The sequence below is a fragment of the Salvelinus fontinalis genome, chromosome 21, assembly GCF_029448725.1.
Source record: "Salvelinus fontinalis isolate EN_2023a chromosome 21, ASM2944872v1, whole genome shotgun sequence".
NCBI lineage: Eukaryota > Metazoa > Chordata > Actinopteri > Salmoniformes > Salmonidae > Salvelinus > Salvelinus fontinalis.
This window is the reverse complement of record NC_074685.1, coordinates 12071419-12097862: the sequence shown is the minus strand read 5'-3', so window position 1 is coordinate 12097862 and position 26444 is coordinate 12071419. Positions and strand designations below refer to the sequence as shown.

The 26444-nt window shown below is 48.1% G+C and overlaps 1 protein-coding gene across 6 annotated transcripts in view; it reads right to left on the bottom strand.

The window, feature by feature from the left end:
- LOC129818184 (calcium/calmodulin-dependent protein kinase type II subunit beta) overlaps positions 1-26444 on the bottom strand; it is a 69939-nt gene that overhangs the window by 9220 nt on the left and 34275 nt on the right. For 2 of the 6 annotated variants that reach the window (XM_055873867.1, XM_055873866.1), the window contains exons 14-17: positions 25286-25320; positions 9981-10040; positions 8916-8954; positions 8347-8392 (exon numbers count right to left, since the gene is read on the bottom strand). In XM_055873867.1, coding sequence (XP_055729842.1) covers positions 8347-8392; positions 8916-8954; positions 9981-10040; positions 25286-25320 — 180 coding nt within the window. The remainder of the gene's footprint in view (positions 1-8346; positions 8393-8915; positions 8955-9980; positions 10041-25285; positions 25321-26444) is intronic. The other 4 variants (XM_055873872.1, XM_055873871.1, XM_055873869.1 and 1 more) reach the window with 2 other exon arrangements.

The following is a 26444-nucleotide window of genomic DNA, read 5'->3' as shown; positions in this document are numbered from 1 at the left end:
AATGACATTCAGAGTGTCACGTTCCTGACCTATTTATGTTAGTTGTTATGTGTGTTAGTTGGTCAGGACGTGAGGTTGGGTGGGCATTCTATGTTTTCTGTTTCTGTGTTGGTTTTGGGTTGCCTGGTATGGCTCTTAATTAGAGGCAGGTGTTTGGCGTTCCTCTAATTAAGAGTCATATTTAGGTAGGCGTTGTCACAGTGTTCGTTGTGGGTGATTGTCTTCCGTGTTTGTGTTATGTTTGCACCATACGGAACTGTATACGGTTTGTTCGGTTTATGTAGTCTGTTTCCTATTCGTGCGTTCTTCGTGTCTATGTAAGTTCTCATGTTTAGGTCAGTCTACGTCGTTTGTTATTTTGTATCATTTCAAGTATAGTTCGTGTTCGTTTTTTCGTCTTGTCATTAAATTCATTATGTGTTCAAACTTCGCTGCGCCTTGGTTCAATCCCTGCTCCTCCTCTTCGGATGAAGGAGGACAGCCGTTACAGAATCACCCACCACGCTAAGACCAAGCGGCAAGGGAAAGCTCGACGGGAAAACAAGGATTTCTGGACTTGGGAGCAGATAATGAATGGAGAAGGTCCCTGGGCTAAGGCAGGAGAGAATCGCCGCTCTCAGGAAGAGAGGGAGGCAGCTAAAGCCCAGGAGCGGTGGTTTGAGGAGGCAGCAAGGAGACGTGGCTGGAAGCCCGAAAAGCCATGGGAGCAGCTGGAGGCACTGGGGAGAGCAGAGGCTACCGGAGAGAGGAACCGGAGCTATGAGGGAACGCGTCTGGCACGGAAGCCCAAAAAGCCCGTAAGTAATTCCCAAAAATTTCTTGGGGGGGGGCTAGGAGGTAGTGGGCCTAGGGCAGGTAGGAGACCTGCGCCCACTTCTCAGGCTTACCGTGGAGAGCGGGAGTACGGGCAGGCGCCGTGTTACGCAGTAGAGCGCACGGTGTCTCCTGTACGAGTGCATAGCCCGGTGCGGGTTATTCCACCTCCCCGCACTAGTAGGGCTAGATTGGGTATTGAGCCAGGTGTCATGAGGCCGGCTCAACGCGTCTGGTCTCCAGTGCGTCTCCTCGGGCCGGCATACATGGCACCTGCCTTACGCATGGTTTCCCCGGTTCGCCTACATAGCCCGGTGCGGGTTATTCCACCTCCCCGCACTGGTCGGGCAACCGGGAGTATTCAACCAGGTAAGGTTGGGCAGGCTCAATGCTCAAGAGTGCCAGTACGCCTCCACGGTCCGGTATTTCCAGCGCCACCTCCCCGCCCCAGCCTAGTACCTACAGTGTCTACACTACGCACTAGGCTACCAGTGCGTATCCTGAGCCCTGTTCCTCCTCCACGCACTCTCCCTGTAGTGCGTGTATCTAGCCCGGTGCCTCCAGTTCCGGCACCACGCACTAAGCCACCTGTGCGTCTCCAGAGCCCTGAACACACTGTATCTTCTCCCCCTACTAATCCTGATGTGCTTGTCCTCAGCCCGGTGTCACCAGTGCCGGTACCTCGCATCAGGTATAGAGTGGGCTTTGAGAATGCAGTGTGCCCTGTCCCTGCTCCCCGCACTAGTAGGAAGGTGCTTATCCTTAGCCCGGTGCCTCCAGTTCCGGCACCACGCACCAGGTCTACAGTGCGCCGTATCCGGCCAGAGCCATCCGTCTCCCCAGCGCCATCTGAGCCATCCGTCTCCCCAGCGCCATCTGAGCCATCCGTCTCCCCAGCGCCATCTGAGCCATCCGTCTCCCCAGCGCCGTCTGAGCCATCCGTCTGCCAGGAGCCTGCAAAGCCGCCCGTCTGCCATGAGCCTGCAAAGCCGCCCGTCTGCCATGAGCCTACAGAGCCATCCGCCAGACAGGAGCCGCTAGAGCCGTCAGCCAGACAGGAGCCGCTAGAGCCGTCAGCCAGACAGGATCTGCCAGAGCCGCCAACCAGACAGGATCTGCCAGAGCCGCCAACCAGACAGGATCTGCCAGAGCCGCCAACCAGACAGGATCTGCCAGAGCCGCCAGCGAGCCATGAGCAGCCAGAGCCGTCAGAGAGCCATGAGCAGCCAGAGCCGTCAGAGAGCCATGAGCAGCCAGAGCCGCCAGAGAGCCATGAGCAGCCAGAGCCGTCAGAGAGCCATGAGCAGCCAGAGCCGTCAGAGAGCCATGAGCAGCCAGAGCCGTCAGAGAGCCATGAGCGTCGAGAGCCGTCAGAGAGCCATGAGCGTCGAGAGCCGTCAGAGAGCCATGAGCGTCGAGAGCCGTCAGGCTGCCATGAGCGTCGAGAGCCGTCAGCCTGCCATGAGCGTCGAGAGCCGTCAGCCTGCCATGAGCGTCGAGAGCCGTCAGCCTGCCATGAGCGTCGAGAGCCGTCAGCCTGCCATGAGCGTCGAGAGCCGTCAGCCTGCATAGACCTGCCAGAGTCCCTCAGCCAGGATCTGCCAGAGTATATCAGCCGGGACCTGCCCCTTGTCCCGGTGTTGCCCCTTGTCCCGGTGTTGCCCCTTGTTCCGGTGCTGCCCCTTATCCCGGTGCTGCCCCTTATCCCGGTGCTGCCCCTTGTTCCGGTGCTGCCCCTTGTTCCGGTGCTGCCCCTTGTTCCGGTGCTGCCCCTTGTCCCGGTGCTGCCCCTTATCCTGGTGCTGGCCGTTTATTTAGGGGATGTGAGTTTTAGGGTGGTCATTGGGAGGGGAAGACAGAAGCAGGGAGTGACTATGGTGGTGTGGGGACAGCGTCCTGAGCCGGAGCCACCACCGTGGTCAACTGCCCACCCAGACCCTCCCCTGGACTTTGTGCTGGTGCGCCCGGCGTTCGCACCTTGAGGGGGGGGTTCTGTAACGGTCCTGACCTGTTTTATGTTGTTTTTTATGTGTTTATGGTCAGGGCATGTGTTTTGGGTGGGCAGTCTATGTTATCTGTTTCTATGTTGGTTTTGGGTTGCCTGGTATGGCTCTTGATTAGAGGCAGGTGGTTTGCGTTTTCCTCTAATTAAGAGTCATATTTAGGTAGGGCGTTCTCACTGTTTGTTTGTGGGTGATTGTCTCCTGTGTCGTGTAATGTATGTACCATACGGGACTGTTTGGCTGTTCGTTTTCGTTTCGATGTCGTCTGTTTCCTGTCCGTGAGTTTACGTGTAGTTATGTAAGTTTATGTTCAGGTTTCGTTGACTTCGTTTTCTTGTTTTGTAAAGTTGAAAGTGTTTTGTTTTTTCGTGTTGCCATCATCATCGTGTTAAATAAAAAGATGGCTTATTTCCCTGAAGCTGCATTTTGGTCTGATGATCCTTCTCTCCTCTCCTCGTCTGAGGATGAGGAGAGCGACAGTCGTTACACAGAGACTTGTCCTGAGGGGTCTTGACTGTGTGATTAGGGTCGCTATCCTGTTGGAAGGTGAACCTTCACCCCGGTCTGAGGTCCTGAGCGCTCTGGAGCAATTTTTCATCAATGATCTCTCTGTACTTTCCTCCGTTCATCTTTCCCTCGATCCTGTCTAGTCTCCCTTCAGCTGAAAAACATGCCCACAGCATGATGCTGCCACAACCATTCTTCACCGTAGGGATGGTGCCAGGTTTCCTCCAGATGTGACCATCGGGTTCTTGGTCACCTCCCTGACCAAGGCTCTTCTCCACCGATTGCTCAGTTTGGCCGGGCGGCCAGCTCTAGGAAGAGTCTTGGTGCTTCCAAACTTCTTCAATTTAAGAATGATGGTGGCCACTGTGTTCCTGGGGACTTTCAATGCTGCAGAAATGTTTTGGAACCCTTCCCCAGATCTGTGCCTCGACACAATCTTGTCGTCTCGGAGCTCTACGGACATTTCCTTCGACCTCATGGCTTGGTTTTTGCTCTGAAATGCACTGTCAATTATAGGACATTATATAGACAGGTGTGGGCCTTTCCAAATCATGTCCAATCAATTGAATTTACCACAAGTGGACTTCAATCAAGTTGTAGAAATATCTCAAGGATGATCAATGGAAACAGGACTCCAATTCTAGTCTCATAGCAAAGGGTCTGAATACTTATGTAAATAAGGTATTTATGTTTTTTATGTTTTCACCTTGTCATTTTTATTTATTTATTTTATTTCACCTTTATTTAACCAGGTAGGCAAGTTGAGAACAAGATTCTCATTTACAATTGCGACCTGGCCAAGATAAAGCAAAACAACACAGAGTTACACATGGAGTAAAACAAACATACAATCAATAATACAGTAGAAATAGAAATAATGGGGTGCAAAGGAGCAAAATAAATAAATACAGTAGGGAAAGAGGTAGTTGTTTGGGTTAAATTATAGATGGGCTATGTACAGGTGCAGTAATCTGTGAGCTGCTCTGACAGCTGGTGCTTAAAGCTAGTGAGGGAGATAAGTGTTCCCAGTTTCAGAGATTTTTGTAGTTCGTTCCAGTCATTGGCAGCAGAGAACTGGAAGGAGAGGCGGCCAAAGGAGAAATTGGCTTTGGGGGTGACCAGAGAGATATACCTGCTGGAGCGCGTGCTACAGGTGGGTGCTGCTATGGTGACCAGCGAGCTGAGATAAGGGGGGACTTTACCTAGCAGGGTCTTGTAGATGACCTGGAGCCAGTGGGTTTGGCGACGAGTATGAAGCGAGGGCCAGCCAACGAGAGTGTACAGGTCACAGTGGTGGGTGGTATATGGGGCTTTGGTGACAAAACGGATGGCACTGTGATAGACTGCATCCAATTTATTGAGTAGGGTATTGGAGGCAATTTTGTAAATGACATCGCCGAAGTCGAGGATCAGTAGGATGGTCAGTTTTACGAGGGTATGTTTGGCAGCATGAGTGAAGGAGGATTTTTTCGAAATAGGAAGCCAATTCTAGATTTAACTTTGGATTGGAGATGCTTAATGTGAGTCTGGAAGGAGAGTTTACAGTCTAAACAGACACCTAGGTATTTGTAGTTGTCCACATATTTTAAGTCAGAACCGTCCAGAGTAGTGATGCTGGACGGGCGGGCAGGTGCTGGCAGCGATCCGTTGAAGAGCATGCATTTAGTTTTACTTGTATTTAAGAGCAGTTGGAGGCCACGGAAGGAGAGTTGTATGGCATTGAAGCTCGTCTGGAGGGTTGTTAACACAGTGTCCAAAGAAGGGGCAGAGGTATACAGAATGGTGTCGTCTGCATAGAGGTGGATCAGAGACTCACCAGCAGCAAGAACGACATCATTGATGTATACAGAGAAGAGTCGGCCCAAGAATTGAACCCTGTGGCACCCCCATAGAGACTGCCAGAGGCCCGGACAACAGGCCCTCCGATTTGACACACTGAACTCTATCAGAGAAGTAGTTGGTGAACCAGGCGAGGCAATCATTTGAGAAACCAAGGCTATTGAGTCTGCCGATGAGGATGTGGTGATTGACAGAGTCGAAAGCCTTGGCCAGGTCAATGAATACGGCTGCACAGTATTGTTTCTTATCGTTGGCGGTTAAGATATCGTTTAGGACCTTGAGCGTGGCTGAGGTGGCTGAGGTGCACCCATGACCAGCTCTGAAACCAGATTGCATAGCGGAGAAGGTGCGGTGGGATTCGAAATGGTCGGTAATCTGTTTGTTGACTTGGCTTTCAAAGACCTTAGAAAGGCAGGGTAGGATAGATATAGGTCTGTAGCAGTTTGGGTCAAGAGTGTCCCCCCCTTTGAAGAGGGGTATGACCGCAGCTGCTCTCCAATCTTCGGGAATCGCAGACGACACGAAAGAGAGTGTGAACAGGCTAGTAATAGGGGTTGCAACAATTTCGGCAGATCATTTTAGAAAGAAAGGGTCCAGATTGTCTAGCCCTGCTGATTTGTAGGGGTCCAGATTTTGCAGCTCTTTCAGAACATCAGCTGACTGGATTTTTGAGAAGGAGAAATGGGGAAGGCTTGGGCGAGTTGCTGTGGGGGGTGCAGTGCTGTTGACCGGGGTAGGGGTAGCCAGGTGGAAAGCATGGCCAGCCGTAGAAAAATGCTTATTGAAATTCTCAATTATAGTGGATTTATCGGTGGTGACAGTGTTTCCTATCCTCAGTGCAGTGGGCAGCTGGGAGGAGGTGCTCTTATTCTCCATGGACTTTACAGTGTCCCAGAACTTTTTTGAGTTTGTGTTGCAGGAAGCAAATTTCTGCTTGAAAAAGCTAGCCTTGGCTTTTCTAACTGACTGTGTATATTGGTTTCTAACTTCCCTGAAAAGTTGTATATCACGGGGGCTGTTCGATGCTAATGCAGAACGCCACAGGATGTTTTTGTGTTGGTTAAGGGCAGTCAGGTCTGGAGAGAACCAAGGGCTATATCTGTTCCTGGGTCTACATTTCTTGAATGGGGCATGCTTATTTAAGATGGTGAGGAAGGCATTTTTTTTTTAAATAACCAGGCATCCTCGACTGACGGGATGAGGTCAATATCATTCCAGGATACCCGGGCCAGGTCGATTAGAAAGGCCTGCTCGCTGAAGTGTTTCAGGGAGCGTTTGACAGTGATGAGTGGAGGTCGTTTGACCGCAGACCCATTACTGACGCAGGCAATGAGGCAGTGATCGCTGAGATCTTGGTAGAAAACAGCAGAGGTGTATTTAGAGGGCAAGTTGGTCAGGATGATATCTATGAGGGTGCCCGTGTTTACGGCTTTGGGGTGGTACCTGGTAGGTTCATTGATAATTTGTGTGAGATTGAGGGCATCAAGCTTAGATTGTAGGATGGCTGGGGTGTTAAGCATATCCCAGTTTAGGTCATGATGGAGTATTGCATGTAGATTGATGAGGGGAAAAAATAATTTAATTCATTTTAGAATAAGGCTGTCACGTAACAAAACATGGAAAAAGTCAAGGGGTCTGAATAACTTCCGAATGCACTGTAATACAGTATAGACTAAATAATAGATTTTCGTTCCTTCTTAGTCTCCCTGTCTGGCTCCTGACCTATTTAGAGTGTTTATATGCTGTTTAATACGATACGTAGCCTTTTTGAAATGATAAGCGCTTCTTACATTCACCTTTTCATTTTTATTAAAATACTTTTCATTCAAATCAAATGGTTTGGTTTCAACTTCAAAACCAAATGGTACTGTAGGTCCAGGTAGTTTCAATAGATGGGTTTTGGTTCAATTGTGATTTTAACTAATAGAGCGAATTAGGAGCTGCATTTATTTTTATTATTTGAGTGCAGAGCGGTTTTTAGCGGAGTGGTTGGAAAGGAGGTGGATGTCCATGAGCGATGAACAGAATTTCCGACTGCTCAACTCTGCTCACATACTCTGGTAACTCTACAGACGGCTTGCTATTCATGGTGGTAAATCCTCTCATTCAATTCTCTCTTTTTATCTATCTCTCTGGTATAAGTATACTTACACACTCTCCCTCCACTAGCGTGGTACACACACTCACACATACCCAAAATATACAGTCCTGCCACTCAGGTCTCCATTGAGCTATGCAGGGCCATGGAGAATGAAAACCTCAACACCAGAAAGAACTACAGATATAGTTCACCTGGCTACAGTCACTAGGACTTATTTCTCATTCTCATTCTCCTTCTCTCCTCTCCTTCTCTTCTCTCCTCTCTCCCCTCCTGTGTGAGGCATGTTGAGCTCATCCAGCTATTCCTGTCCCTAGATAAGACTTACTTCCTCCCTCTATCCCTCCCTCCCTCTCCCTCCCTCCCTCTCACTCTATCCCTCCCTCCCTCTCCCTCACTCTATCCCTCCCTCCCTCTCCCTCTATCCCTCCCTCCCTCTCCCTCTATCACTCACTTCCTCCCTCTCCCTCACTCTATCCCTCCCTCCCTCCCTCCTTCCTATCCCTCACTCTTTCTCTCTTCCAACAGACCAACAGAAGGGCTTACTTACATACAGTTGCTGCTGGAGGTCCTGATATGCCCTTCCTCTCTCCTTCCCCTCTTTCCTTCCCCTGTTTCTTTCCTCTCTCCGTCCTCCCTCCTTCCTTCCTCCCTCTCTTTCCTTCCCTCTTCCCCTCTTTCCTTCCTGTCTGCTTTCTCTCTTCGTCCTCTCTACTTCCTCCCCCCTTCCTCTCTACTTCCATTTTTCCCTTCCTATCTGTTTCCTCTCTCCTTCCTCTTTCCTTCCTCTCTTCTTCTTCTCTATTTCCCCTCTTTCCTTCCTGTCTGTTTACTCTCTCCTTCTCTCCTTCCCCTCTTTCCTTCCTGTCTGTTTACTCTCTTCTTCTTCTCTACTTCCCCTCTTTCCTTCCTGTCTATTTACTCTCTCCTTCTTCTCTCCTTCCTTTCTTCTTCCTCTTTACTCTCCCTCTTTTCTGCCTCTCCTTCCTCTCTCAACTTTGTCTGGTGTTCTCATGGTGGTCAACCATAGTGCTGTATATGTGTGTCATGTGTGTGCGTGCGTGCGTGCGCGTGTGCGTGACTCACGTTTCACATCCTCATCCTCAATAGTGGTGTTGCTGTCAGATGAATCCTGCAGACACAGAGAGACATGTCAGTGACAGGTTAACCCAGATACACACTCACACACACGCACACTACTATTATCATGACACACACATACAGTGCTATGGTTAAACACCATGAGAACACCAAACTCAGTTTCCCCCATTCAGTGTGCTGTCCCATACATGCAGTGGTCTATAGCAGTAGAAACCACCAGATGGCAAGACATAGAGCACACCCACAGAGCCCGGTTCCATTTATTCCCACAAGATGGCGGTGGTGGACAAAATATCTCCACATAATGTAGTGTGGGTAGTCTTGTGTCAGTGCGGTTAGATTAAGCAGCTGTTCCCAGGTCTGTATGACTGCGGCATGCAGGCACACCAGACCTACAACCCACACAAAACGCCTCAACCAGGAGTCATGCTAGACACACGCACACACTATAATACGCTAACACAACAGCTTGCCAAGGACAGAGCGAGAGAAGATGAAGATGAGAGGACTGAAAGCAGGAGAGAAAAAGATGGAGGGATGGAAGAAGGATGTACCTTGTTCCTATCCACATGGATAACAGTGGTCTGAGGCTCCTATTGAGAGAAATAGAAAGAGAGGGGAGAAAGAAAGAGAGGGAGAGAGAAAACAACAGAGAGAGAGATGAAAAGGGATGACAGAGAGCAGAGTTGTAGGTGTTAGAGAAAAGACAGAGAAAGAGATATGAAGGAAGAGAGAGAGAAGAAAAGACAAGTTAAAATGAAGAAAGAGAGAGAGATTTCCCCTTGAGAAAGGGTTATCAAGGGGTTAATGAAGGAAATAAATGGTTATTCAAAGAATTCCTCTAAGAAAATGATATGAGAAACAAAAAATACTAGTCTCACTCAGGCATTTGTTCTCACACTGGCAAGAACCTAAAACGAACCCACATCAAACCCAAAGCCATATCTTCCGGGAGCTCCTAAAATGTGGATCTCTTCCTAAGTATTCACAGTTCACAGCAGGCCTAACAGAACACAGATTAACATACACCTGAGTGACACACACCAACACTGTTACCCACAAATAGAAAAAAACACCAAAGGAAGATGGCTTGTGACTGCACTTCTACCAGAAAGCCGCTGTCGCTACTCTATTACGGCTCCTTATAGCTACTACTACCTGACGAACCATAACTTACAAGTCATGCAGCTTCATCATACTCACAGTCGCACACATGCACACAATCACACACACAGAACGGCTTCTAATAGGTGGCTGGTGATGGGTGCAGAGTGCAGACAGACTAAGATAGAGAGAGAGCGAGAGAGATAGACACAAGAGACAGACAGACAGACAGACAGACAGACAGACAGACAGACAGACAGACAGACAGACAGACAGACAGACAGACAGACAGACAGACAAGAACAGACAGACAGACAGACAGACAGACAGACAGACAGACACAGACAGACAGACAGACAGACAGACAGACAGACAGACAGACAGACAGACAGACAGACAGACAGAGAGAGAAGAACAGACAGAGAAGAACAGACAGACAGACAGACAGACAGACAGACAGACAGACAGACAGACAGACAGACTGAGATAGAGTGATACATAAAGGAGGAGTGTACCAGTGCAGCAGAGGGGGTTCCTTTGGGGCTGGTGACTGTGCTGTTTCTCGTGCTGTTAGGCTGCAGAAGTGCACAGAAAACAAGGGGTTAAAACACGACACAACAGAGAAGTGAGAGGAGGTGTGGATGTGGGAGAATGGATGTGGGTGAGAAAGGAGGCTGGTCTCGTGGTTGTGTTGCCACCGCCTGGTCACATGTTATGCCCCTGAAGGCAGCGTTTCAAATCCCCATTCTGCTACTCACTTTCTGTGCTACACTTCTATCATTACAACTTCAAAGAACACGTAAGGAGAGTGGAATTCCACTTTTTTAAAGAATTTAAAACATTAGGGGTCTCCCGAGTGGTTCAGGGGTCTAAGGCCTTGCATCACAGTGCAGCTGTGCCTCTAGAGATTCTCGTAACTGGCCGCGACTGGGAGACCCATGGGGCGGTGCACAATTGGCCCAGCATCGTCCGGGTTAGGGGAGGGTTTGGCCAGCAGGGTTGTCCTTGTCCCATCTCATACTAGCGACTCCTGTGGCGGGCCGGGCACAGTGCACGCTGACACAGTCGCCAGGTGTACGGTGTTTCCTCCAACACATTGGTGCGGCTGGCTTCCGGGTTAAGTAGGAATTGTGTCAAGAAGCAGTGCGGCTTGGCAGGGTCGTGTTTCGGAGGACGCACGGCTCTCGTCCTTCGCCTCTCCCGAGAGTTGCAGCGATGAGACAAGACTGTAACTACCAATTAGATACCACAAAATTGAGGAGAAAAAGGGGAAGGTAAAAAAAATAATATATATTTATAACAAAAAAATAAAAAATAAATAAAGAGTTGACCCTATACAGTGATTTAAGGTCAGTTTTGCAGTTTCCCCCCTAAACATGTTCAAGGTTAGGATTTAGCTAGACTTAGGAAAGCTGATCTTAGATCTGTGCCAACCTCTAAATAATAAACACGCCACTCTTTTTCCCCATCTCTGCAGTTAATATACTGTACGGTCTATATCAGACCAAGTCTATGTAAGGTTCTTGTCTATATCTATCATGAGACGGACTCATTCAAAACCAAAGGACTGATATACAGGGCAGGATCAATATTGTGAGTCAGTCGGTGTGCAGCCAGCCTATCAGAGGACCTGGTTAGTGTGAGGGAGCGAATTAGAAGTGATCGAGCCTGTCAGGCGGAGCAGGTCTCCCAGGAGATGTAGCAGTTTGTGGACTGTGAGGGCAACACCACCTCACTGCACAGTAAGGCATTGAAAACATGGCCATAATGGAAGCTCGTCTATCTAAAGGTAGACCGAAGGGTTTTACAGAGTTCCTTTTTGGCACACTTCTACTAGAGAATAGGTGAAATTAGCAAGGTGCCAATGTACAGTTTCATGAGGGTTTGATGATGTTGCAGGTAGAGATTATTTTGTGCAAATTCTTCCTATAGGCATATGAGATAAATACTGAATAAAGATATAAACGCAACATGTAAAGTGTTTCATGAGCTGAAATAAAAGATCCTAGAAATTTTCCATATGCTCAAAAAGCTTATTTCTTTGTGCACAAATTTCTTTACATGCCTGTTAGGGAGCATTTCTCCTTTGCCAAGATAATCCATCAACCTGACAGGTGTGGCATATCAAGAAGCTGATTAAACAGCATGATAATTACACAGGTTCACCTTGTGCTGGCGACAATAAAAGGCCATGTTAAATTGTGCAGTTTTGTCACACAAAACAATGCCACAGATGTCTCAAGGTTTGAGGTAGCGTGCAAATGGCATGTTGACTGTAAGAATGTCCACCAGAGCTGTTGCCAGATAATTTAATGTTAATTTCTCTACCATAAGCCGCCTCCAACGCTGTTTTAGAGAATTTGGCAGTACGTCCAACCGGCCTAACAACTGCAGACCATGTATAACCATGTCAGCCCAGGACCTCCACATCCAGCTTCTTCACCTGCGGGATCGTCTGAGACCAGCAACCCGGACAGCTGATGAAACTAAGGAGTATTCAGTCTGTAATAAAGCCCTTTTGTGGGGAAAAACTAATTCTGATTAGCTGGGCCTATGTGGGTGGCCCTGCTCAGTCATGTGAAATCCATAGATTAGGCCCTAATGAATTTATTTCAGTTGACTGATTTTCTTATATGAACTGTAACTCAGTAAAATTGTTCCATGTTGAGTTTATATTTTTGTTCAGAATAGATGCACTTTAGCTTGGAATGGGAAACACAATCATCAGAAAGTATTTATACGGCAGAGTTGTTGATGTAACGTAATCTGTACCACTAACCTTCCCAAACCACTAGGTATGGGACATGCAATACAAATAAAGTAATAGGATAAAATCCTCATTTTGATTATCAGCACCACTAATCACCCAAGCCACTTTTTGATGGCCTTTTCCCCATTCTTTTTTGTACAAGCCTCTTTTTTTTTGGGGGGGGGGGGGGTGCATTGTTTTCTAGATAATAGTACTTCCTGATGTGTGTCGTTACTCTCCAATTTGAATTCTAATGATAGTTCGATTTAGATCTAATTCTGAGTTGACATCATGTAGGGCGAAGTAAACGCAATTATGATGACTACTGAACCTGGTCGTTTATTTTGACAGTAATTACATTGCAACATTTAAGTCTCTAATGGAAGGAATCTCATATTTTTTTAATCATTCAAATACATTACCTATAACTATTACATGTGTTGTTTATGATGGGAATTGATCTTCAATTGTAAACCTCTATAGATTGTTTGTTTTAAAGAGGAATGTTGCATGGTTTTTGATAACTTGGATAGTATACAACCTATTTCAAAAATATGATTTGACATAAATACCCTCAATGGGGTTGTAAAACCAGGTTTTTATTTTATCTTTGGGAATCAATTTTATTTCGTCTTTTCATTGTTAATTTGATGCCTTTGGCCCCTTTCAAATTTGTCATTTTTGATTACTGAAACGTTCAAGTAAGTTGTTATTTTCAAGTTTGTGTTTCTTTCTGAGATGATTAAATGTTAGGATACAGTATCCATTTATTATATCCTTTAAACATTTGTTATAGCTTTTAAAGTCTATTGTGCATGTACAGAAGACTGAACGGAGGACAATAGGCAGGTAGCCTAGCGATTAAGAGTGTTGGGCTAGTAACAGAAAGATTGCTGGTTCAAATCCCTGAGCCGACTAGGTGTCGATGTGGCCTTGAGCAAAGTACTTAACTCTAATTGCTATTGTAAGTTGCTCTAGATAAGAGTGTCTGCTAAATGAGGTACATCTCAGAGCGTGTGGTTAGCGTGCAGCCAGTCTATCAGAGGACCGCGTGAGAGGGGGAATTAGAAGTGACTAAGCCTGCATATTTCAAGACATTGCATATGGGGGTGTAGTGCGATTCCTGATGGGTTGGACGATTCTTAAGAATCAATCCGCCATCATTAACACAATGGACGAAATCGAATTATTTAAATATTGAAAGTGCGTGGTCTACTGAGAGAAACAACATGATGCAGTTTCAGGCCATGTGGTGGAAAGTGATGCAGCGCTGGAGATGGGGGTGTGTGCTAGTGGGTCTGGGCAGGTGGAATACAGTTGATGTTTGTATGGTGTTGTCGTTTGTATGTGTATGTTTGGTTTGGTTTATAAAAGATCAAACAAAATGTTGCAAAAAATAAGTGATTGAGCCTATCAGAGGGTGTGATTAGTGTGTGTGGGTGGGGTTAGCCATGATTGAACCTCTCAGAGGGTGTGATTTGTGTGTGTGGGCGGGATTAGAAGTTATTGAGCCTATCAGAGGGTATGGTTAGACATGATTGAGCCTCTCAGAGGGTGTGATTTGTGTGTGTGGGCGGGATTAGAAGTTATTGAGCCTATCAGAGGGTGTGGTTAGTGTGTGTGGGTGGGGTTAGCCATGATTGAGCCTCTCAGAGGGTGTGATTTGTGTGTGTGGGCGGGATTAGAAGTTATTGAGTTTATCAGAGGGTGTGGTTAGTGTGTGTGGGTGGGGTTAGACATGATTGAGCCTCTCAGAGGGTGCGATTTGTGTGTGTGGACGGGATTAGAAGTTATTGAGTTTATCAGAGGGTCTGGTTAGTGCGTGAGCGGGATTAGAAATTATTGAGCCAAGATAGATAGACACCCTACAGCTCATTTACCCACAAGCCTGATCAACTGAACAGAACAGAACTAAGCAGATCAAATCAATCAAATGATTTCAAGAATTGGATTGGGTCCTTCTCTCCATCCCAGCCCTCTCATCCTACACACCCACAGAGCATGTGTGAGATGTAGTGAGAGGCACTCCGATTCCATCAAAAACATCAAAGCATATCAGGAATATTTTGGTAGAACGTGGTATATACACTGAGTGTACAAAACATTAAGAACATCCTGTGTGTATCAAGAATAGTCCACCACCCACAGCACCTTGTAGAGAGTCCATGCCCCGACAAGTTGAGGCTGTTCTGAGAGAGGGGGGGGGGCAACATATTAGGAAGGTGTTCCTAATGTTTGGTATACTCAGTGTATTTAACCAACACCAACAACATAAACCAGAACACAGACATTAGAGCAAGAGGAAAGGAGTGACAGACAGACAGACAGACAGACAGACAGACAGACAGACAGACAGACAGACAGACACAGAGAGACAGACAGCCACAGAGAGATAGACACAGAGAGACAGACAGACAGACAGACAGACAGAGAGAGACAGACAAAGAGAGACAGACACAGAGAGACAGACAGAGAGACAGACAGACAAACACAGAGAGACAGACAGACAGACACAGACAGACAGAAAAATATGGCAGTTACACAAAATCCCAGAATAACATGCCAACTACACACAACCCCAGAATAACATGCCAACTACACACAACCCCAGAATAACATGCCAACTACACACAACCCCAGAATAACATGCCAACTACACACAACCCCAGAATAACATGCCAACTACACACAACCCCAGAATAACATGCCAACATCACACAACCCCAGAATAACATGCCAACTACACACAATCGCAGAATAACATGCCAACTACACACAACCGCAGAATAACATGCCAACTACACACGACACGTGACCAGCCCACCAGCTACTGAACAACATATCAATTACACACAATATCAGAAAAAACACAAGTGGCATGGAAATACAGTACAAACACACACACACACACATACACATACACAAACAAACCTTAGCTGATTATGTGTTTGGGAAAATGACCAGCCCTTCATTCAAGGTCTGATAATAGTTTGTCACAGTGATACTGCAACCGTAACAATGCAACATTAGCATATCTGTCTCTCTCTTTCTCTCTCGGGTGGAATGACTGACAGGTGACTCATCATTAGAGACCACTGAAAGAGTATGATAGAGAGGAGAGGGGGAAGAGAGAGGAGAACAGGAGGAAGATAAGGAGGGGAGAGAGGAGAGGGGAGGAGAGAGAGGATAGGTGGGGAAGAGAGAAAATGAGGATGGAGAGAGAACAAGACAGGAGAAAGAGGAGAGGAAGAGGAGAGAAGAGGAAAGAAAAAGGAGAAGAGAGAGAAGAAAAGGAGGGAAGAGAGGAAAAAGATGAGAGAAGATGAGGAAAGAAAGAGACCTCCCGGGTGGCGCAGTGGTCTAGGGCACTGCATCGCAGTGGTAGCTGCGCCACCAGAGTCTCTGGGTTCGCGCCCAGGCTGGGCTGGGTTCGCGCCCAGGCTCTGTCGCAGCCGGCCGCAACCGGGAGGTCCGTGGGGCGACGCACAATTGGCATAGCGTCGTCCGGGTTAGGGAGGGTTTGGCCGGTAGGGATATCCTTGTCTCAGTATGTAAAAATGTAATAAAATGTATGCACTCTACTGTAAGTCGCTCTGGATAAGAGCGTCTGCTAAATGACTAAAATGTAAATGTAAAGAGGGGAGGAAGAGAAGAGGGGGGGAGAGAAGAGAAGAGGGGGAGAGAAAAGGGGGGAGGGATACAGTGATATCCTCACCAGGACCTTGGGACTAGATTTCCATCTCTGGTTGTAGCGATGGAATGGATGATGAGAGAGAGAGATGAGAGAGAGATGAACACCGTGAAGGGTATGAAGAATGCTGAGGATGAGTGTGGATTGTATGTCAAAATAAAAAAATGGTTTACACAAATTATCATATCACAAAAAAGAAACAAAAAATTAATCCAACAAATAATCATTCAAATATGGCATGTACAATAAACTTTGATTCTGCTCCTTTATGGACGTAGATGGAATAGATATATAACGGATATAGATTACTGCCTAAAGAGAAAGAATATGAGAAAAATACTTTAAAATATGTGTGTGTGTGTATTGAGATGGTTGCTAAGCGACGCCAGTGGTGCAGCTGATAGTACTGTAGCTTCTATTTTTGTCTTCCTGATTCCCAAAGTTCAGAAACACAGCGAGAGTAGCCTTCCCATCCGACAGAACACACACACCGGCGTAGGTGAACTCATCTCACCCTTGAGGTGGTGGGGACAGGGAGTGGAGGGAGGGGAGGTCTGTAGTTGTGGGAGGATTTGGATGGAGTGATGGAGAGGAGAGACGAAGGGGTGATTCAGACAGATAGAGGGAGAGTAAGTGGTACTGTTAGTGCTGAAGAGGGTGAAACCGCTGATATTTAGTACTGTTGTGAGTAGGCAAAGATTTGGAGATTGTGCTCTGGTTAGATAGACATGAGAGAATTATCCAATGTTGTGTGTCCATAAACGGTGTTAGTTATTGCCTTCATGCACAGTCAAGGATGAACAGTTTAATAATAAAGGATTAACAGAAATAATCATGTTAGAAACTGGAGATTCCTCTCCACAGCTGCAGTTGGCGAGCTGAACTTGGGAAGAATTGACACTGAGAGCTCGTGCTAGCTGTGACATCATCAGTAAATCTTAAATGGACGTGCTTTCTTACACAGCCACCCCAAATGTATGTAAAGACATTCTAAACAGGGAGAAGTCTGTTCTGCGTAGCAGGATCACCTGCATCTTCATTGCAAGGACTTGGGGGGTGTATCAGCCGGCGGGCTACTGGCCGAAGGTAAGTCCAACCTTTGACCTAGATGGCAGCAGTCATGATGCATCCATCAGCTCCAGGGTAGGTAGGTATGTGTCACCTTCCCACCAGGGTCCACGATGAGGAACGCTTCACTGGGTGAACTGGAGAATGAATCGGACACCACGTGTAGGGATCATGTTGTTGCCTGCACAGACTTTCCATGTGGCAAGCCTGCTGATGTCTGGGAGCTGAGGACTGAAACGAATGGACACAGGTCCACAGAATATTATTTGTAGCCGGTACTTCTTGGAGTGTTCGAAATATCAAAGGTAACTGAGGCATCTTGGAAAATAGCTCTGAGGGTGAGAGTCTCAGATGCAGTAGTGAGGTTGAGGTGCTGCACAGCCATTGTCAAGACGATGCTCCGCTCTGAGCCATCAGTTTCTGCGTCATCAAGCTCGATGGCGGGGGATTTCAGGATGGTGGCTAGCTTACACTGGACGAGTTGGCGGGTCTGACTGTACTTATCCAGCGGGGCTGACCGTACTTATCCAGCGGGGCTGACTGTACTTATCCTGCGGGGCTGACTGTACTTATCCAGTGGGGCTGACCGTACTTATCCTGCGGATCTGACCGTACTTATCCTGCGGGGCTGACTGTACTTATCCAGCGGGGCTGACCGTACTTATCCAGCGGGGCTGACTGTACTTATCCTGCGGGGCTGACTGTACTTATCCAGTGGGGCTGACCGTACTTATCCTGCGGATCTGACCTTACTTATCCTGCGGGGCTGACTGTACTTATCCAGCGGGGCTGACCGTACTTATCCAGCGGGGCTGACTGTACTTATCCTGCGGGGCTGACTGTACTTATCCTGCGGGGCTGACCGTACTTATCCAGCTGGGCTGACTGTACTTATCCAGCGGGGCTGACTGTACTTATCCTGCGGGGCTGACTGTACTTATCCAGCGGGGCTGACCGTACTTATCCAGCGGGGCTGACTGTACTTATCCAGCGGGGCTGACTGTACTTATCCTGCGGGGCTGACTGTACTTATCCAGCGGGGCTGACCGTACTTATCCTGCGGATCTGACCTTACTTATCCTGCGGGGCTGACCGTACTTATCCAGCGGGGCTGACCGTACTTATCCAGCGGGGCTGACTGTACTTATCCTGCGGGGCTGACTGTACTTATCCAGCGGGGCTGACCGTACTTATTCTGCGGGGCTGACCGTACTTATCCAGCGGGGCTGACTGTACTTATCCAGCGGGGCTGACCGTACTTATCCAGCGGGGCTGACCGTACTTATTCTGCGGGGCTGACCGTACTTATCCAGCGGGGCTGACCGTACTTATTCTGCGGGGCTGACTGTACTTATCCAGCGGGGCTGACCGTACTTATCCAGCGGGGCTGACCGTACTTATTCTGCGGGGCTGACCGTACTTATCCAGCGGGGCTGACCGTACTTATTCTGCGGGGCTGACTGTACTTATCCAGCGGGGCTGACCGTACTTATCCAGCGGGGCTGACCGTACTTATCCTGCGGGGCTGACTGTACTTATCCAGCGGGGCTGACCGTACTTATCCTGCGGATCTGACCTTACTTATCCTGCGGGGCTGACTGTACTTATCCAGCGGGGCTGACCGTACTTATCCAGCGGGGCTGACTGTACTTATCCTGCGGGGCTGACTGTACTTATCCAGCGGGGCTGACCGTACTTATTCTGCGGGGCTGACCGTACTTATCCAGCGGGGCTGACTGTACTTATCCAGCGGGGCTGACCGTACTTATCCAGCGGGGCTGACCGTACTTATTCTGCGGGGCTGACCGTACTTATCCAGCGGGGCTGACCGTACTTATTCTGCGAGGCTGACCGTACTTATCCAGCGGGGCTGACCGTACTTATCCTGCGGGGCTGACTGTACTTATCCAGCGGGGCTGACCGTACTTATCCAGCGGGGCTGACCGTACTTATCCAGCGGGGCTGACCGTACTTATCCAGCGGGGCTGACCGTACTTATCCAGCGGGGCTGACCGTACTTATTCTGCGGGGCTGACCGTACTTATTCTGCGGGGCTGACTGTACTTATCCTGCGGGGCTGACTGTACTTATCCAGCGGGGCTGACTGTACTTATCCAGCGGGGCTGACTGTACTTATCCTGCGGGGCTGACCGTACTTATCCAGCGGGGCTGACTGTACTTATCCAGCGGGGCTGACCGTACTTATCCAGCGGGGCTGACTGTTGTTATCCAGCGGGGCTGACTGTACTTATCCAGCGGGGCTGACTGTACTTATCCAGCGGGGCTGACCGTACTTATCCAGCGGGGCTGACTGTACTTATCCAGCGGGGCTGACCGTACTTATCCTGAGGGGCTGACCGTACTTATCCTGAGGGGCTAACCGTACTTATCCTGCGGAGCTGACCGTACTTATCCTGCAGAGCTGACCGTACTTATCCAGCGGGGCTGACCGTACTTATCCAGCGGGGCTGACCGTACTTATCCTGCGGGGCTGACCGTACTTATCCTGCGGGGCTGACCGTACTTATCCTGCGGGGCTGACCGTACTTATCCAGCGGGGCTGACTGTACTTATCCTGCGGGGCTGACCGTACTTATCCAGCGGGGCTGACCGTACTTATCCAGCGGGGCTGACCGTACTTATCCAGCGGGGCTGACCGTACTTATCCTGCGGGGCTGACCGTACTTATCCAGCGGGGCTGACCGTACTTATCCAGCGGGGCTGACCGTACTTATCCAGCGGGGCTGACTGTACTTATCCTGATTGGCTGACGGTACTTATCCTGCGGGGCTGACCGTACTTATCCAGCGGGGCTGACCGTACTTATCCAGCGGGGCTGACCGTACTTATCCAGCGGGGCTGACCATACTTATCCAGCGGGGCTGACCGTACTTATCCTGCGGGGCTGACCGTACTTATCCTGCGGGAATGACCGTACTTATCCTGAGGGGCTGACCGTACTTATCCTGCGGGGCTGACTGTACTTATCCAGCAGGGCTGACCGTACTTATCCTGCGGGGCTGACTGTACTTATCCAGTGGGGCTGACTGTACTTATCCAGCGGGGCTGACTGTACTTATCCTGCGGGGCTGACCGTACTTATCCTGCGGGGCTGACCGTACTTATCCTGCGGGGCTGACCGTACTTATCCTGAGGGGCTGACCGAACTTATCCTGCGGGGCTGACTGTACTTATCCAGCGGGGCTGACCGTACTTATCCTGAAGAGCTGACCGAACTTATCCTGCGGGGCTGACCGAACTTATCCTGCAGAGCTGACCGTACTTATCCTGCGGGGCTAACCGTACTTATCCTGCGGGGCTGACCGTACTTATCCAGCGGGGCTGACCGAACTTATCCTGCGGGGCTGACCGTACTTATCCTGCGGGGCTGACCGAACTTATCCTGCGGGGCTGACCGTACTTATCCTGCGGGGCTGACCGTACTTATCCTGCAGAACTGACCGTACTTATCCTGCGGGGCTGACCGTACTTATCCTGCAGAGCTGACCGAACTTATCCTGCGGGGCTGACCGAACTTATCCTGCAGAGCTGACCGTACTTATCCTGCGGGGCTAACCGTACTTATCCTGCGGGGCTGACCGAACTTATCCTGCGGGGCTGACCGTACTTATCCTGCGGGGCTGACCGTACTTATCCTGCAGAACTGACCGTACTTATCCTGCAAGGTTTGTAAGGCAGCAGTATAAGGTCTTGGGTCATGCATGTAGGCCTTGGCGAGCTGGAGTGCACTTGGAAGTTTCAGGTGTCCAAGAAGCACTTGATACTTATGCCGCTCATTCAGGTGTCTGTGATTGTTCATCATGTCGTCCAGGGCAATTTTGAGGAGGGCGAAGTCACTCTCTTTGCCGCTCTCGAAATGGGGCAACGATGGCTTTGAGATGATGAGGCAATCAGCTGTTTCTTGCCAAGTGGCAAAGCAGGTGCAGGACAGGGTGCAATCTGGTGAGGAGCAGGGTATGGTGCTGCTGGATTGGGATAGGGCACGCCTAAAAACGGAGAGAAGTAGTGTTCTCCTGGAACGGGGTAACCCGGAGGGAAGTAGGGTGCTACAGGAACTGGGTAACCCGGAGGGAAGTAGGGTGCTACTGGAACTGGGTAACCCGGAGGGAAGTAGGGTGATACTGGAACTGGGTAACCCGGAGGGAAGTAGGGTGCTACTGGAACTGGGTAACCCGGAGGGAAGTAGGGTGCTACTGGAACTGGGTAACCCGGAGGGAAGTAGGGTGATACTGGAACTGGGTAACCCGGAGGGAAGTAGGGTGCTACTGGAACTGGGTATGGTGGCGATCCTGGAAAAGGATGTGACACTTCTGATGGTGGAGCTGGGTGCAGAACCACTGGAGCTGGAGCAGTGTGAGGAACCACGGGAGCTGAAGCAGGGTGTTGAACCACAGGAGCTGGAGTGGGTTGTTGAACCACAGGAGCTGGAGTGGGTTGTTGAACCACGGGAGCTGGAGTGGGTTGTTGAACCACGGGAGCTGGAGTGGGTTGTTGAACCATGGGAGCTGAGGCAGGGTGTTGAACCACGGGAGCTGAAGCAGGGTGTTGAACCACGGGAGCTGGAGTGAGTTGTTGAACCACGGGAGCTGGAGTGAGTTGTTGAACCACGGGAGCTGGAGTGGGTTGTTGAACCATGGGAGCTGAAGCAGGGTGTTGAACCACGGGAGCTGGAATGGGTTGTTGAACCACGGGAGCTGGAGTGAGTTGTTGAACCACGGGAGCTGGAGTGGGTTGTTGAACCACGGGAGCTGGAGTGGGTTGTTGAACCACGGGAGCTGGAGTGGGTTGTTGAACCATGGGAGCTGGAGTTGGTTGTTGAACCACGGGAGCTGGAGTTGGTTGTTGAACCACGGGAGCTGGAGTGGGTTGTTGAACCACGGGAGCTGGAGTTGGTTGCGGAAATGCGGGTGCTAAAACAGCCATGCTGGATCAGCCTGTGGACGCTTGGGCGCTGGTCCAGGGTACCATGGAGGGAGACGAAGGTGCAGAGCTTCTTCTCTTTGGCTCCTCTGGTGGTTGTCTAGCTCATGACACGTCGGGGCTCTAGGGGTAGCAACATCTTCCTCTTCTCTTTAAGGAAGGATGTGACGAGTTTGGCTACCTGTAGCTCATTCTGTTTGCTTTCACGGCCGCCGCCTGCCCAGTTGTTTGACTATTGCTTCACAGGCCTGGTGAGCTTCTTCCTGTCGACGCTGAGCTTCTTCCTGTCGACGCTGAGCTTCTTCCTGTCGACACTGAGCTTCTTCCTGTCGACACTGAGCTTCTTCCTGTCGACACTGAGCTTCTTCCTGTCGACGCTGAGCTTCTTCCTGTCGACACTGAGCTTCTTCCTGTTGCCCGCTGAGCCTCTCTGGCTTTGGCTGCTAGGCGTTGACACACTACGTAAACATTGTGATCTTCCTGTATTTGACAATGTAGCTCAGCAATCTTCATGAGCTTCATTCTTTCCTCCAACATAGCTGCTTGGAAATGAGAAAGGGCTGGGAAGCGGCTCACCAACGAGCGGGAGCTATATCTGGAACAGGATACACTTCTCTCTGATAGGATGTCCGCTCAATTACTCCATGGTCCTGGTCAGAGGAGTGGCTGTGTTGTGGACAGGCGTTGTTCTTGGTGAGAGACTGCATAGTCGGCCAGGTGAGCTGGGGGATGTCTCTCTCTGGGAAGACGGGGCTGTTGATTGATGGTTGCTCAAAAGAACAAGATTTCAGGCGTTGGAACCCCCTTGTTTGTTATGTCATATTAGATCAAATAGAATTTATCCAATTAGAATACTTTTTTATTGCATCATAGTCAGTTAGATTACATAATTTACATTGCAAATGTAAATAAATAAATAAAACATAAATCATGTAAAAAACCTATTTAGCTTAAACATAAATAGCCAATAACCTGTTAAAAACAACAATGTGTACAGCAGGACTCCCCAGTTCAGCTTTCCATTTCACTTTCATAGATTTATTTTTGTTAAAATTACATTGTTGATTATATTTACAGTTTCCAACAAAATAGTAGACCGACAGTGGAATCAGTTTCTACACATTGTTTTGTCTTCTGTGTTGGACTACATCCATCATCATGTTCTATATCATCCTCGGCCTATGACTGCAGTTATACAGCTTAACCACTGTGTGTGTGTGTGTGTATATACATAGGTTTTGCAGGTACCCCAGGCTACCTATCTCCAGAGGTACTGAGGAAGGAGGCTTATGGTAAACCTGTAGACATCTGGGCTTGTGGTGAGTATAAAGCACTACAGTAACACTATATTATATTATATATATATCTGTCTCATCCCTTTCTCCATCTCTCTCATCAGTATCTCCTCCCCTTCTCTCACCACTCAACACATGTGTGTGTGTGTGTGTGCTTGTGTTTTGAACCAAAATAGCTCCAGTGTTGTTTGCAAAGTGCAGACAGGAGAGGAACAGAGAGGGAGAGAGAGAGAGAGAGAAAGAGAGAGAGAGAGAGAGAGAGAGAGAGAGAGAGAGAGAGAGAGAGAGTAGAGAGAGAGAGAGAGAGAGAGAAAGAGAGAGAGAGAGAGAGAGAGAGAGAGAGAGAGAGAGAGAGAGAGAGAGAGAGAGAGAGAGGAGAGGAGAGAGAGAGGAGAGGAGAGAGAGAGGAGAGGAGAGAGAGAGAGAGAGAAGGGGGGAGCAGAGGGTTGTGCAGAGTGAGATTACGTAACGACAGATTAATCATGTGGAGAGAAATAATCTGAGATTAGCACTGTGCCAGCCAGAGAGAGAGGGATGGACGATGGGAGGAGGGTACAGAAAGGGAAAGATGAAGGGAGGAGAAATAGAGGGAGGAAGATGGAGAGAGGAAAACCTCTGTTAGGCATAAACAACCAAACCTTACCATAAACAACCAAACCTTACCATAAACAACCAAATCTTACCATAAACAACCAAACCTTACCATAAACAACCAAACCTTACTATAAACAAACAAACCCTACCATAAACAACCAAACCTTACCATAAACAACCAAACCTTACTATAAACAACCAAATCTTACCATAAACAACCAAACCTTACCATAAACAACCAAACCTTACCATAAACAACCAAGCCTTACTATAAACAATCACATTTTACCATAAACAACCAAACCCTACCATAAACAACCAGACCTTACTATAAACAACCAAACCTTACCATAAACAACCAAACCTTACTATAAACAACCAAACCTTACCATAAACAACCAAACCTTACTATAAACAACCAAACCTTTCTGTAAACAATCAAACCTTACTACAAACAACCAAACCTTTCTATAAACAATCGAATGTTACCATAAACAACCAAACCTTACCATAAACAACCAAACCTTACTATAAACAATCACATTTGACCATAAACAACCAAACCTTACCATAAACAACCAAACCCTACCATAAACAACCAAACCTTACCATAAACAACCAAATCTTACCATAAACATGACTATTGGAGTCTACTGTACACATCCATTGCTGTCATGAGGGTTTGACCCATAGAGGTCTATAGAACAGCGTATGTTATATCTATGGTGGGTTTGACCGCTGACAGTACACATGAATAGAACATTTTAACTACATAGCTAGAGTAACTGAAGCTACAATGCATCAGACTACGCTGGACAGTCAGACTAATAGGCTACACACACACACACAGCTGACACAGACAGCACGCAGTGTACACAACGAGCAATAATAAACACGCACTCACACCCAAACAGCATGCCCACAAAACACAACACAACACGACACCATACAACACCACATAACACTGCCAATTGTAGGAGGTGGGAGAGAAGAAGACAGAGAAGATAGATGAGAAGAGAGAGGAGAAGAGAGATGAGAGGAGAAGAGAGATGAGAAGAGAAGAGAGATGAGAAGAGAAGAGAAGAGAGAAGAGAGATGAGAAGAGAAGAGAGATGAGAAGAGAAGAGAGAAGAGAGATGAGAAGAGAGATGAGAAGAGAAGAGAGATGAGAAGAGAAGAGAGAAGAGAGATGAGAAGAGAAGAGAGAAGAGAGATGAGAAGAGAGATGAGAAGAGAGAGAAGAGAGATGAGAAGAGAGTGGAGAAGAGAGAAGAGAGAAGAGAGAAGAGAGAGGAGAAGAGAAGAGAGAAGAGAGATGAGAAGAGAGATGAGAAGAGAGAGAAGAGAGAGAAGAGAGAGGAGAAGAGAGATGAGAAGAGAGATGAGAAGAGAGAAGAGAGATGAGAAGAGAGATGAGAAGAGAAGAGAGAGGAGAAGAGAAGAGAGATGAGAGGGGAGGATACACGTGTTAATGTATCTTACCTTGACGTCAGCCTTCTTGTTGAGGAGACTCTTGGCTGCCAAGGAAATTGAAAAGACACTCTCAGAGGGTAGAGTAGTCATCATACACACTCTATTGCTAAAACACACCTCACACACACACGCACAAGTGTCGACACCTAGCTAACCCCAAGCTAGCTAACACACACACTAAACTAACTAAACCCTCTCTCACGCACACAGAACTCTCGAAAGCGAACACACTGAAACGCCAAACTCTAAACAGTGCCAACACACCCACTAAAGCTCATACACACACAAACTACTGTAAACCCTTACAAACGAGCACACTCTAAAACTTTTAGAATCGCACACACACACATTCTCACTGTGACAACAGTGATCTACTTTGTACTGTAACTATCTCTCATACCCACCGAAAACCCCACACATTCATACACACACATGCACAAAAACCTCTATCCAACTGACACTCATTAACCCTGAACCACTGCCCAAAGCAAGGGATCAGCACAGTCCATCAGGGATAGCACACACACACACACACACACACACACACACACACACACACACACACACACACACACACACACACACACACACACACACACACACACACACACACACACACACACACACACACACACACACACACACACACACACACACACACACACACACACACACACACACAGGGGATTAGAGGTGAAAGTGTAGTGGAATATGAAATGGAGAAGCAGGTGTATAATAATGGTTTTGTTCATCTCTGAGGCAGGTGGGATTCATTCAGATTAATATTAGGGGATTCCTCACCAGGACAATAATACCAAAATATAATTCAGTATGGAGAGCCATGCAAATGATGATACACAAACACATTACAATATAAACTGATCAAACACGCACACACTCATAAATGCTTGCAGGAAGGTTTATGAATCTTTCTGTATTCTGTATTAATAACCAGAGTGAAAGTGAGAGAGTGTGAGAGAGTGAGAGAGAGAGAGAGATAGAGAGGTGAGAACACCGGAAGCTCTGGTGCTGACACTGATTAATCACCATAGCAACACAGAACTTTTGAGTGGGAGGAGAATCCTCAGCTTTGGCCTGGAAGAGTCTGAACAAAGAAAATACTCTATCTATCTCTTTGTCTCTCCACAGCTTGTATCTCACACACATC